Source organism: Conger conger, chromosome 1 (assembly GCF_963514075.1).
Source record: "Conger conger chromosome 1, fConCon1.1, whole genome shotgun sequence".
NCBI lineage: Eukaryota > Metazoa > Chordata > Actinopteri > Anguilliformes > Congridae > Conger > Conger conger.
The window spans coordinates 94,347,927-94,362,042 of NC_083760.1; the positions used below are offsets into that span (position 1 = coordinate 94,347,927).

At 45.3% G+C, this 14,116-nt stretch overlaps 2 protein-coding genes across 3 annotated transcripts in view; one reads left to right on the top strand and one right to left on the bottom strand.

Moving 5' to 3' along the window:
• Positions 1-7,230, bottom strand: part of LOC133133121 (CD276 antigen-like) — a 71,777-nt gene extending 64,547 nt beyond the window's left edge. Inside the window, exons 1-5 of one of the 2 annotated variants that reach the window (XM_061249186.1) lie at positions 7,139-7,230; positions 6,743-6,818; positions 4,605-4,952; positions 4,118-4,411; positions 1,916-3,703 (exon numbers count right to left, since the gene is read on the bottom strand). In XM_061249186.1, the coding sequence (XP_061105170.1) occupies positions 3,141-3,703; positions 4,118-4,411; positions 4,605-4,952; positions 6,743-6,791 (1,254 nt within the window). In that variant the 5' untranslated portion in view covers positions 6,792-6,818; positions 7,139-7,230 and the 3' untranslated portion in view covers positions 1,916-3,140. Of the gene's footprint in view, positions 1-1,915; positions 3,704-4,117; positions 4,412-4,604; positions 4,953-6,742; positions 6,819-7,138 lie in introns of those variants that run through there. The other variant, XM_061249151.1, reaches the window with a different exon arrangement.
• Positions 7,231-9,019: 1,789 nt separating this feature from the next.
• On the top strand, positions 9,020-12,984 carry LOC133133164 (CD276 antigen-like). Its single transcript, XM_061249219.1, has 5 exons — positions 9,020-9,095; positions 9,407-9,482; positions 11,312-11,651; positions 11,847-12,146; positions 12,406-12,984. The coding sequence occupies exons 3-5, from the start codon at positions 11,435-11,437 to the stop codon at positions 12,873-12,875; spliced, it is 987 nt and encodes a 328-aa protein (XP_061105203.1). The 5' UTR covers positions 9,020-9,095; positions 9,407-9,482; positions 11,312-11,434; the 3' UTR covers positions 12,876-12,984.
• The last annotated feature ends 1,132 nt before the right edge of the window (positions 12,985-14,116 follow it).

The window sequence follows — 14,116 nt, forward strand, 5'->3', positions numbered from 1 at the left end:
GGAGAACTGTAAAAACGAAACTTTTCTGTCTCAGACAGTTTTGATTGGTAGCCATGAATTAAAAACGAATGAATAAAATGATGCGCTGGTCTTTGGTTATTTCAATGGGACGTTCTTGTGGGAAACCAAAGCCAAAGAATTTCTAAACAGAAGACATTGGATAAAGATAAAGATAAATAAAGAAAAGAAAAAAAAGACACTGGATGAAGCAATGCCCACCTGCCTCACAAAATGTTTTTAATTGCCTGAATGACATTTCGTAGAGAAAATTAATATACTACCGCTAAAAACTGCCCCCTTGTGTTCCCTGTGTCGACAGGAAACAGAGTTTGCCTCTGATCTTTTGCTTCATCTGGCATAATGTCCGGTGACAATTAATATAATTACGCATCTTTTTGCCAGATGTGCAGGGGCTTTGACATCAGCGCTCCAGTTGATTAGACTAAGCAGGAGACAGTCCTCCCCTGGAGCAATGCAGGGTAAAGGGCCTTGCTCAAGGGCCCAACGGCAGTGCAGACCTTATTGTGGCTACACCAGAGATCGAACCACCAACCTTGCGTGTCCCAGTCATGTACCTTAACCACTACGCTACAGTGCTCAGTACCCAGTGGTCAAACAGGAAAACAAGTGACAAGAAGATACTGTAATATATTATAACAGTGGGTGGTGTAATGGCTGTGATATATGATAACAGTGGGTGGTGTAATGGCTGTGATATAACAGTGGGTGGTGTAATGGCTGTGATATATTATAACAGTGGGTGGTGTAAAGGCTGTGAAATATTATAACGGTGAGTGGTGGCAAAGTGAGGTAATTGTTAAGCCCTTATCACTCTGAAGGTTGTTGGTTCAGGTCCCCAGGTAGCAGATTTGCTCAAATAAATCAGGGGTGTCCATTTTTAGCTGGAAAGAACCGATGTGGGTGCAGGTTTTTGTGTTAGTCCATTGCTACGACACCTCAGTTAACTAATTAACTACATGTGGTCTTCAATCAATAACTTGATGAGTAGAATCAGGTGTCATAGTGCTGGGCTAAAACAGAACCCTGCACCCACACTGGCCCTTGATATTGCTAAAAGTGGTACAAGCAGAAACGGTCTGTTCCTGGGTTCCACACGCGTCCCACAGCAATCTGCAGAGGACAAAGGAACATTGTCGCTAGCATCTGCACACACACCTTTACTGTTCTCTCTCAAAGATGCTCCGAATAAAACAATGTGATGCACATGAATATACAAAAAAATGATAGTTTCATTCAGCAAACATAAACTGTTACCCATACCATTAAATCAGCTACCGTAATAAATAATAGTTCAGTCAGGACCAGTCTCATCTGGTACAACAGCAATTTATTGGATTGAAATAGATAGATGGATACTTTATTCATCCCGAGGGAAATTTTAGGCATTCAGAAGCTTATACATACACACATATACACACATATCTCACACACATAAAGATCAAAATCAGTCACAGAAAAGTAAGAAATAAAGCGCATGTGAAGTGATTACAAAGGCCTAGTAGGGACTGGCCCAGTGATATATTGACCTTGATAAGGTGCGATGGTAGATTGTACTTTTGCACTACCACCATTGCCCACAAAGTAAACAGTAAACAGTAAACAGTGCAGGGATTCACTCAGTGCAAGTTGTGCTTGTTGTTAAGTATGACTACGGGTGAGACGGGTGCGTGGGGGTTGGACCCAAAATGCACGACTCAGAAACAATAGTAATATAAAGACCCCTCAGGGCTTTATTCGGGACGAATCCCAGGAGAGTAGTCAACACAAGCAAAGTCCATACACGTAGATCCAGCCAAACAAAAAGTAAACAAACAAAAAGCACGGTGCCGAGGGAAGAGGCAAACTCGTAGTCGGTAGACGTGCAGGGAGGTCCGGTAGCAGGAGAGCTGTCAGCGGGGCAGATGAACAGACGGACGGCAGGCAGAGGCGTAGTCGTGGACGAAGCGGGAGTCGAAACCATGAAACAATCAGCGAAGCAAAAGTACAAAAACGGTAGGCAAGGACGAAGTCAAAAAACAAACGATGGTCACAAAACAGAAATCAATAAACAATGGTCGGTAAACAGGCGTGGATCGTAACGTGTAATCAAACAGTAACTAATGCTCAAGAGTTGCGTGGTAAACAGAGGCAGACAATTTCGCAGTGAACAGTTGCGCGACTGGGCTATAAATGCAGGTGTAGACAGGTGTAGACAATTAGTTAGAGCGTAGCAAGGAAATGGAAAACAGGTGCGATGGATGACAAGTTTAACAAGGAGATTAGTAATCGTTAGTAATAAACCTATCCTGCCCTAGCATTAGTAAATTAGTAAATGACATGCACGAGAAACGTAAGGTAACATGAACAAATGATTAGTCTTGTTAGTTTCTACCCAATCCTGATCTAGCGTTAGTAGTTTTAGTAAATAGACAAATAGAAACATTAGGGGAGTGAAGGACAGAACGAGAGAGAAAAGGCGGAACGCAAGGTTTGCGGAAAAACATGTAAAAGTGTATGCATAACAACGACCAGTAAACGTAACAATAAACATAAATCGAAACATAACACAAAGCGAAACTAAGACGATAATCACTCAACATAACCAGGTAATATAATCGTAACGAAACATAACTAGACATGACGAGAAAATAAATCGTAACAAGAAATAAACTAAACAACATGACGAACCTAGACTAACATAATACATGATAAGACATTACGTGACTAAGACAACATGAATAAACATAAATCAACATAAAACATGGTGAGACAGACCTGAAACGTGACAACGGGCATACAATGAGTGTGAACACAAAATAATTGCTTAACAAAGAATAATAATATAATAGAAGCATAAAAGAGCTTCAGAAGGTCAAAAGAACATGAAGGATTAATCAACAATAATCTTTGGCGGAATGGCTTAGTTCAGGGGGCTACATCCCACCATACTGGTAAGTATGACTTCAGACGGACACGGGGCTTCAGATGGACACGGGGCTTCAGACGGACGCGGGGCTTCAGATGGACACGGGGCTTCAGGAGAGCGCAGGGCCTTCAGGGGCCTCAGGTGACTGCAGGGCCTTTCGGGGGGAACAGGCCTTCAAGCGACCGAGAGGCCTCAGATAATGAGCAGATGGGCTTCACGAGTACAGGGTCTCAGGTGACCGTGAGACTTCAGGTGAACATGGAGGTCCTTCAATCTGAACCTGGAGGGAACCGGAGCCGGATCCTGAGACTGGGCCTGAGACTGAGACTGGGCCTGAGACTGAGATTGGGCCTGAGACTGGGCCTGAGACTGGGACTGAGACTGAGATTGGACCTGAGACTGGGCCTGAGACTGAGATTGGACCTGAGACTGGGCCAGAGACTGAGACTGGGCCTGAGACTGGGCCTAAGCCAGGGCCTGAGCCAGGGCCTGAGCCAGGGCCAGGGCCTGAGACTGGGCCTGAGACTGGGCCTGAGACTGAGATTGGGCCTGAGACTGGGCCTGAGACTGAGACTGGGCCTTCTTCCTCTTCTTCCTCTTCTTCCTCTTCTTCCTCTGCAACCGGTTCTGTTCCAATGGGAACATCAACTTTCCCAGGTCCATGCGACAGGCATTTTTTGTACCAGAAGACAGTAATGACTAAGCAAGCCAGTACCACTAATAGCAGTACAAGCAGAGACAGTCTGTTCCAGGGTCCCACTGGCGTTCCACAGCAATCTGTGGAGGACAAAGGAACATTGTGAGATAAAACTTCACCTCTGTTATCATCCTGTTTCCAGTTCCATTGTGATCTTTATTCTTTCAGTGTCTTCTGTTTTTCATTCTGAACATATTTGAAGTCGTTCACTGGAACAAATCCATTAAAAAGATGCAATAAAAAGAATAAGTCAGTCAGACATAGATACAAGTAATCTATTAGTGGTTCCAAAACTTGGCGCCGTGTCGAGCCTTTTGACGCTGATCATGTGAAAGCAGCTTAAATGTTAGCTTGTGCTTTGTAAGCAGGGGTATTCTACAGAACTGCTGCGTGAACTTCAAGTGCCATTTTAAAGCTTTTTCTTGTTGTTGTTTGCAAAATTGTGCCTTGTGTGGGTAGCCCTGTGCTCAGTATGCGCAGTATCTGCCCCCTACCTGGGAGTGGGTGGAGGCTGACGGAGCGGGAGAAGCTCTGGTTGAGGAGCTCCAGTCTCATCTCAAATGTGACAGTGTGTGGGTCACTCTGCTTCAGCACCATCTCGCTCACCACCTCATAATGTTCTCCCCCTCCTTTCAAGACCATAGTGGTGTTGCTCCGGTTGGTGATGTCACTTCCTGTCTCGGTTCTCCACAGCACAGTGGGCTCAGGGAAGCCCAGGGTGGAGAGGAAGGTGAGGATGATGCTGTCGCAGGTGGTCTGGATGGCAAGCTCAGGTTCCTCATATGCAGCTGAGCAGAGAACAAACACCCGGAAATAAGTCAGAGGCATTAGGCGTAGGAGAACACGAGCCCAGACCAAGGGTCTGCAACCCTGGTATTCATTGTTACTCTACACTTTATTCATCACTTTGTCACGACCACCCCCCTGGCCGGTCGTAACAGTGCCACAGGAGGTGTTCAGGAAAATGACTGCAGTACTCACCTGCTACTGTTAGAAAAATCTGCTTCCAACTCTTCCTGCCCTGCTCATTCCCCACATCGCACGTGTACATGCCATGGTCACTCGCTCGCACCCCCGTTAGCCTGAGTGAGGCATCGCCCACAGCCAGCTGGTCTGGGGACAGCTGAGTGCGCCCCCTGTATGCTGGACTCTGCTCCTCCAGATGGCCTGGTGCTTTGTAGTAACTGTGCACCACCTCATCACCATGCTCCCAGACCACTATTAGATTGAAGAGTAGGTCAGTTTCACTGCGTGGAAAAGAACAGCTGAGGGTGATGTCACTTCCCGGGGCTGCCACCACTGGCATGGAGATCTCAGCAGCAGGAATAACTGGAAGACAAAAAGCAGGCCATTTCACTCCACTCTCCCTCCAAGTGTGCCTGCTCTCCCAGGTCACATGCCCTGTCTGCTGTCACCCACCCCACCTCCAATCAGAATGAGTGTTTACCCACTGTAGTCAGAACAGAGCCCCTGCCCCACTGTAGTCAGAACAGAGCCCCTGCCCCACTGTAGTCAGAACAGAGGCCCTGCCCCACTGTAGTCAGAACAGAGGCCCTGCCCCACTGTAGTCAGAACAGAGCCCCTGCCCCACTGTAGTCAGAACAGAGGCCCTGCCCCACTGTAGTCAGAACAGAGGCCCTGCCCCACTGTAGTCAGAACAGAGGCCCTGCCCCACTGTAGTCAGAACAGAGCCCCTGCCCCACTGTAGTCAGAACAGAGCCCCTGCCCCACTGTAGTCAGAACAGAGCCCCTGCCCCACTGTAGTCAGAACAGAGCCCCTGCCCCACTGTAGTCAGAACAGCAGAGCCCCTGCCCCACTGTAGTCAGAACAGAGCCCCTGCCCCACTGTAGTCAGAACAGAGCCCCTGCCCCACTGTAGTCAGAACAGAGCCCCTGCCCACCCGTTTACACAGGCTAAAGACTTACAACTGCTAAGACTGCACCACAGCTCTTCCTCTCCCGTTAGAAACCTTCAGAGTTTTCCTCTGTATGTTCTTGGATAACTTAATAGGCATAGCTGTGTTAGATTTAGTTTATCTGTTCAATTGTACCTATTATGTATAAACAAATTGTTGTTAGGTTAATATTATCCTTAGCGATTGCCTTCTTGCCATTTTTGGAATTCTTGAGATTAACACAAATGTTCTTCTCCACGACAGTATGTTGCTCTGGATAAGAGCCTTTGCCAAACGACTGGAATAAAATCTAATGTAGCTCTGAGATCTGGAAAGCCTCTCAGTTTTCTGGGGACTGGCAGTGGTATTTATGCCAAACATAATCAATCCACTTGGAGGCAAAGAATATGCAGAAAATCACGAGTTTTAAAAGTCACTGGCTTCCGAATGTTGGGCCTCTATTCATATGAAAACCACACTCAGGAAACAGTTGTTGGCAGTTTGTTTTCCCATGACCCACAAGGCAGAGACATGCATAGCATTTTTATCTGAAAGGATATTTAAAAAAAACTATACTCGCATACTAAACAAACCAGCTCTGATGCCAGTTATGTTGCCGCACACAAACACACATGCAAGCGCACACACTCATACATACAAATAGAGAAGGTACAGGCAATTCTGTAGCAATTCATAGCAATATTGATGTTTCAATGTATTCAAATATGATGGATGCTGCATGCACAGGAACCTGAATGCCTAAATCAAACATTTAGACACTTGCTCTTCAGAATTAGGTTTGATACATTGCGCAATGTGTCAATCTTGTATGAGCAATATTTATCTTTATATCTTACTGATAATTAACTTTTATTTCGGCCAAGTTTCAGGAAGATATATTACATTATTATTATTATTGGCAGATGCTCTTATCCAGAGCGATGTACAGTTGATTAGACTAAGCAGGAGACAGATAATTGCCTTGCTCAAGGGCCCAACGGCTGTGTGGATCTTATAGTGGTTACACCGGGATTAGAACCACCGACCTTGCGTGTCCCAGTCATTTAGCATAACCAATACGCCACAGGCCGCCCCAATATACCGTACATATTCTTATAATATGGTGGAAATGGAGGCATGGGCCTCTGTTTACATCAGCAGTGAGGAGTGTGAATAATTTTGGACAGTAGAAAAGCAGAAAATTTAACAGAATTTACAACTTACGAATTAACAGGTGCAGGGCAAATATAAGACTTCTCATTATACGCATCATATTCTTCCAAACGCACCTGGCAGCCACCTGCAAAAAGTTACATGAACTTCCAGTTGTTTTAAATATCAGCCTAAATGTAGTACAGCAGTTTAAGTCTAATATGAAAGAAAGGGAAGACTACTTCACTGAAATCACTTCACTGAAAATCACCCAAATGCCCATCCATTTAACGGCAGGAAGTCATTGCTGCAAAAGGTAGAGCACATGGCACTTGCTCACATGGGTGATATGGACGTTTGAGAACATTTATTTAATTTAATTATTTAATTTTAATTCCCTCGAACAGCACACAACTACATCACATCATGAAGAACGGAACGCCACTCAAATCGGAACGCTACACTCACCACTTATTACTGCAGCATTACTGCATTTCTGGCGCTCCGAACAGCAGTTACTTTTGAGCAGACAGCCACCGCTGCGGAGCACGTGCTGCACCTGCAGCAAAGGAAGAAGCTCTGAAATATGACGCATATTTAAACCCGAAACACGTCACAGACATAGCCACGCCTCCGGGGGTAAGAATAACATCGCGGGAACAGGATGTTCTACCTAAATTTGCTATATCTTTTGACAACAATATCCGATATATTTTTTATCACATGTTCGACAACCTGAAAGTATTTTGAGCATTTCCATACCAAGTTGACATTTTTATGAGTAGTTTTTAAGAACGAGAGCTTTGTTTTGACACCCGCGGCACTTTCCATCTGCAATTGCATCAATTCTGGCGGTACACTGACGTTACCTTAAATCGCTTCAATACACCAGATCGATCGATAGACAGCAGTGGATAAATAGATAGATGAAATAGATACAGACAGTGTGAAACAAATAAATAGCAAACAGAATAGCCTAAGAATCATGTGTTACAGTGCAATTACAGAGATAAAATAGGCTTAAAATAAATAAATGAAATAGTCTGTATTAGCTTGGAGAAATAAACTAAATGGGCCTAACGTCGGGAAACAAGAAATATCTGCATATTTGGCACTGAGCTGATCATTTAACACCTCTCATTGTTGGTCTTTAGTTCTATTGTTTGTTCAAATGACTGCATGAAGACATCCACTTTCCTTTTACGCTCCTTTTGAATTGATTCAATTTTATTCATCATGGCCTTTTCCGTGAGAATTATTTTTCTTTTCTCTTCAGGTTTGCCAACAGTTGAACCAGCATTTGTAGCACTCATTTTGCATGCACAGAAAAAAACATCACGAAGAGAATCCGATGCAAAACCAGCAATACAAACAGCCACAGAAGTCGCTCATAACTTCATGAAATCCAGCGCTGCACTAGCCGGACGTCACAGTCCAAACACTGCATCAACCTCTCATCGCGACAATCAACAGACCGAGACAACTTCCATTCGGCAGCAACCAGTTCAAACTGTTTCCAACAAACCAACATAACAGCAGAACTCAAACAGGTTACATACCGCTAATCACCATGCGATGTTGCCCGGCTGATGCGATGCGCCCAGGCTGGGATCAATCATTCAATTTCCATCCATTTGCTCCGCGTCCAAAACGTGGCTTGATGAGTCCCTCGCGGCTCCAATTCAACTCAATTTGTCTCGTTTTTGCTGACAATGTAGAGCGACTATCGAAAAACGTAAAACTATAGTCGTCGAGAGGCTAAGCAGGGGAAAACTTTACCTGCCGAACGCGCTGTCAATAAATCTTCGCTCCAAAGATGTTGCGTTTTACATATTTATTGCTGATAAAAACACACAGTGAAACAACTTCCCAAAGTTTATTTATTTAGTTTATCATTTAGTTTATTTCTCCAAGCTAATACAGACCGTTTCATTTATTTATTTTAAGCCTATTTTATCATTGCACTGTAACACATGATTCTTAGGCTATTCTGTTTGCTATTTATTTGTTTAACACTGTCTGTATCTATTTCATCTATCTATGCTGTCTGCTGTCTATCGATCGATCTGGTGTATTGAAGCGATTTAAGGTAACGTCAGTGTACCGCCAGAATTGATGCAAGTGCAGATGGAAACTGCCGCAGGTGTCAAAACAAAGCTCTCGTTCTCAAAAACTACTCATAAAAATGTCGACTTGGTATGGAAATGCTCAAAATACTTTCAGGTTGTCGAACATGTGATAAAAAAATATATCGGATATTGTTGTCAAAAGATATAGCAAATTTAGGTAAAATATCCTGTTCCCGCGATGTCATTCTTACCCCCGGGGGCGTGGCTATGTCTGTGACGTGTTTCGGGTTTCGGGTTTAAATATTTCAGGGCTTCTTGCTTTGCCGCATGTGCAGCACGTGCTGTAGTAATAAGTGGTAAGTGTAGCGTTCCGATTTGAGTGGCGTTCTGTTCTTCACGATGTGATGTAGTTGTGTGGTGTTCGAGGAAATTAAAATTAAATTTAAAAAAATTCTCAAACGTCCATATCACCCATGTGAGCAAGTACCATCTGCTCTACCGTTACCAGCAATGACTACCTGCCGTTAAATGGATGGGCATTTGGGTGATTTTCAGTGAAGTGATTTCAGTGAAGTAGTCTTTCCTTTCTTTCATATTAGACTTAAACTGCTGTACTACATTTAGGCTGATATTTAAAACAACTGGAAGTTCATGTAACTTTTTGCAGGTGGCTGCCAGGTGCGTTTGGAAGAATATGATACGTATAATGAGAAGTCTTCTATTTGCCCTGCACCTGTTAATTCGTAAGTAGTAAATTCTGTTAAATTTTCTGCTTTTCTACTGTTCAAAATTATTCACACTCCTCACTGCTGATGCCCATGCCTCCATTTCCACCATATTATAAGAATATGTACGGTATATTGGGGCGGCTTGTAGCGTAGCGGTTAAGGTAAATGACTGGGACACGCAAGGTCGGTGCTTCTAATCCCGGTGTAACCACTATAAGATCTGCACAGCTGTTGGGCCCTTGAGCAAGGCCCTTAACCCTGCGTTGCTCCAGGGGCGGATTGTCTCCTGCTTAGTCTAATCAACTCTATGTCGCTCTGGATAAGAGCGTCTGCCAAATGCCAATAATGTAATGTAATGGTATATCTTCCGGAAACTTGGCAGAAATAAATGTTCATTATCAGTAAGATATAAAAATAAATATTGCTCATACAAGAGTGACACATTGAGCAATGTAATTCTGAAGAGCAAGTGTCTAAATGTTTGATTTAGGCATTCAGGTTCCTGTGCATGCAGTATCCATCATGTTTGAATACATTGAAACATCAATATTGCTATAAATTGCTACAAAATTGCCATGTACCTTCTCTATTTGTATGTATGAGTGTGTGCGCTTGCATGTGTGTTTGTGTGCTGCAACATAACTGGCGTCAGAGCTGGTTTGTTTAGTATGCGAGTATAGTTTTTTAAAAATATCCTTTCAGATAAAAATGCTATGCATGTCTCTGCCTTGTGGGTCATGGGAAAACGAACTGCCAACAACTGTATCCTGAGTGTGGTTTTCATATGAATAGAGGTCTAACATTCGGAAGCCAGTGACTTTTAAAACTCGTGATTTTCTGCATGTTCTTTGCCTCCAAGCACAAAAGTGGCATAAATACCACTGCCAGTCCCCAGAAAACTTTTCAGATCTCATAGCTACATTAGATTTTATTCCAGTCCTTATCCAGAGTAACATACTGTCTTGGAGACATCTGTGTTACTCTCAAGAATTCAAAAAATGGCAAGAAGGCAATCGCTGAGGATAATATTAACCTAACAACAATTTGTTTATACATAATAGGTACAATTGAACAGATGAACTAAATCTAACACAGCTATGCCTATTAAGTTATCCAGGAACATACAGAGGAAAACTGTGAAGGTTTCTAAAGGGAGAGGAAGAGCCGTGGTGCAGTCTTAGCAGTTGTAAGTCTTTAGCCTGTGTAAATGGGTGGGCAGGGCCTCTGCTGTTCTGACTACAGTGGGGCAGGGGCTCTGCTTTTCTGACTACAGTGGGGCAGGGGCTCTGTTCTGACTACAGTTCTGACTAACTGCCAATAACTGTATCCTGAGTCTGGTTTTCATATGAATAGAGGCCTAACATTCGGAAGTCAGTGACTTTTAAAACTTGTGATTTTCTGCATATTTTTTGCCTCTGGGTCTCCGCCCAGTTGGACGTGCCCGGAAAACCTCCAAAGGGAGGCGCCCGGGAGGCATCCTGATCAGATGACCGAACCACCTCAATTGGCTCCTTTCGACGCGAAGGAGCAGTGGCTCTACTCCGAGCTCCCTCCGGATGTCCGAGCTCCTCACCCTATCTCTAAGGCTGAGCCCGGCCACCCTACGGAGGAAGCTCATTTCGGCCGCTTGTATACGCAATCTCGTTCTTTCGGTCACTACCCAAAGCTCGTGACCATAGGTGAGGGTTGGGACGTAGATCGACCGGTAAATCGAGAGCTTCGCCTCCCTCTTCACCACGATGGTCCGGTCCGGTCCGGGTGACAGCAGACAGGGCATGTGACCTGGGAGAGCAGGCACACTTGGAGGGAGAGTGGAGTGAAATGGCCTGCTTTTTGTCTTCCAGCTATTCCTGCTGCTGAGATCTCCATGCCAGTGGTGGCAGCCCTGGGAAGTGACATCACCCTCAACTGTTCTTTTCCACTCAGTGAAACTGACCTACTCTTCAATCTAATAGTGGTCTGGGAGCATGGTGATGAGGTGGTGCACAGTTACTACAAAGCACCAGGCCATCTGGAGTCCAGCATACAGGGGGCGCACTCAGCTGTCCCCAGACCAGCTGGCTGTGGGCGATGCCTCACTCAGGCTAACGGGGGTGCGAGCGAGTGACCATGGCAAGTACACGTGCGATGTGACCAATGAGCAGGGCAGGAAGATTTGGAAGCAGATTTTTCTAACAGTAGCAGGTGAGTACTGCAGTCATTTTCCTGATCACCTCCTGTGGCACTGTTACGACCGGCCAGGGGGGTGGTCGTGACAAAGTGATGAATGAAGTGTAGAGTAACAATGAATACCAGGGTTACAGACCCTTGGTCTGGGCTCGTGTTCTCCTACGCCTAATGCCTCTGACTTATTTTTCCGGGTGTTTGTTCTCTGCTCAGCTGCATATGATGAACCTGAGCTTGCCATCCAGACCACCTGCGACAGCATCATCCTCACCTTCCTCTCCACCCTGGGCTTCCCTGAGCCCACTGTGCTGTGGAGAACCGAGACAGGAAGTGACATCACCAACCGGAGCAACACCACTATGGTCCTGAAAGGAGGGGGAGAACATTATGAGGTGGTGAGCGAGATGGTGCTGAAGCAGAGTGACCCACTCAATTGGACTGTCACATTTGAGATGAGGCTGGAGCTCCTCAACCAGAGCTTCTCCCGCTCCGTCAGCCTCCACCCCCTCCCAGGTAGGGGGCAGATACTGCGCATACTGAGCACAGGGTTACCCATACAAGGCACAATTTTGCAAACAACAACAAGCAAAGCTTTATTATAGCACTTGATCTTCACGCAGCAGTTCTGTAGAATACCCCTGCTTACGAAGCACAAGCTAACACTTAAGCTGCTTTCACATGATCAGCGTCAAAATGCTCGACACAGCGCCAAGTTTTGGAACCACTAATAGACGTGAAGTTTTATCTCACAATGTTCATTTGTCCTCCACAGATTGCTGTGGAACGCCAGTGGAACCAAGGAACAGACTGTCTCTGCTTGTACCACTATTAGTGGTACTGGCTTGCTTAGTCATTACTGTCTTCTGGTACAAAAAATGCCTGTCGCATGGACCTGGGAAAGTTGATGTTCCCATTGGAACAGAACCGGTTGCAGAGGAAGAAGAGGAAGAAGAGGAAGAAGAGGAAGAAGAGGAAGAAGGCCCAGTCTCAGTCTCAGGCCCAGTCTCAGTCTCAAGCCCAGTCTCAGGCCCAGTCTCAGTCTCAGGCCCAGTCTCAGTCTCTGGCCCAGTCTCTGTCTCTGGCCCAGTCTCAGTCTCAGTCTCAGGCCCTGGCTCAGGCCCAGTCTCAGGCCCAGTCTCAGGCCCAGTCTCAGGCCCAGTCTCAGGCTCCCTCCAGGTTCAGATCGAAGGACCTCCATGTTCACCTGAAGTCTCACGGTCACCTGAGACCCTGTACTCGTGAAGCCCATCTGCTCATTATCTGAGGCCTCTCGGTCGCTTGAAGGCCTGTTCCCCCGAAAGGCCCTGCGGTCACCTGAGGCCCCTGAAGCCCTGTGCTCTCCTGAAGCCCCGTGTCCATCTGAAGCCCCGTGTCCATCTGAAGCCCTGCGCTCTCCTGAAGCCCTGTGCTCTCCTGAAGCCCCGTGTCCATCTGAAGCCCTGCGCTCTCCTGAAGCCCCGTGTCCTTCTGAAGCCCTGCACTCTCCTGAAGCCCCGTGTCCATCTGAAGCCCGTGTCCATCTGAAGCCCTGCGCTCTCCTGAAGCCCTGTGTCCGTCTGAAGCCCCACGTCCATCTGAAGCCCGTGTCCGTCTGAAGCCCTGTGCCCATCTGAAGTCATACTTACCAGTATGTTGAGATGTAGCCCCCTGAACTAAGCCATTCCGCCAAAGATTATTGTTGATTAATCCTTAATGTTCTTTTGACCTTCTGAAGCTCTTTTATGCTTATATTATATTATTATTCTTTGTTAAGCAATTATTTTGTGTTCACACTCATTGTATGCCCGTAGTCATACTTAACAACAAGCACAACTTGCACTGAGTGAATCCCTGCACTGTTTACTGTTTACTGTTTACTTTGTGTGCAATGGTGGTAGTGCAAAAGTACAATCTACCATCGCACCTTATCATGGTCAATATATCACAGGGCCAGTCCCTACTAGGCCTTTGTAATCACTTCACATGCGCTTTATTTCTTACTTTTCTGTGAGTGATTTTGATCTTTATGTGTGTGAGATATGTGTGTATATGTGTGTAGGTATAAGCTTCTGAATGCCTAAAATTTCCCTCGGGATGAATAAAGTATCCATCTATCTATCTCTATCCAATAAATTGCTGTTGTACCAGATGAGACTGGTCCTGACTGAACTATTATTTATTACGGTAGCTGGTTTAATGGTATGGGTAATAGTTAGCCTATGTTTATGTTTGCTGAATGAAACGATTATTTTTTTGTATATTCATGTGCATCACATTGTTTTACTTCGGAGCATCTTTGAGAGAGACCAGTAAAGGTGTGTGTGCAGATGCTAGCGACAATGTTCCTTTGTCCTCTGTAGATTGCTGTGGGACGCGTGTGGAACCCAGGAACAGACCGTTTCTGCTTGTACCACTTTTAGCAATATCAAGGGCCAGTGTGGGTGCAGGTTTTGTGTTAGTCCATGCTACTGACACCTCGATTTAACTAAGTATTGATGACTACA

Coding starts and splice junctions, on each gene's coding strand:
- LOC133133164 (XM_061249219.1), top strand. CDS start 11,435: ATGGTGATGAGGTGGTGCACAGTTACTACAAAGCACCAGGCCATCTGG. Junction 11,652..11,846: donor GATTTTTCTAACAGTAGCAG/GTGAGTACTGCA, acceptor TTCTCTGCTCAG/CTGCATATGATGAACCTGAG. Junction 12,147..12,405: donor CAGCCTCCACCCCCTCCCAG/GTAGGGGGCAGA, acceptor TGTCCTCCACAG/ATTGCTGTGGAACGCCAGTG.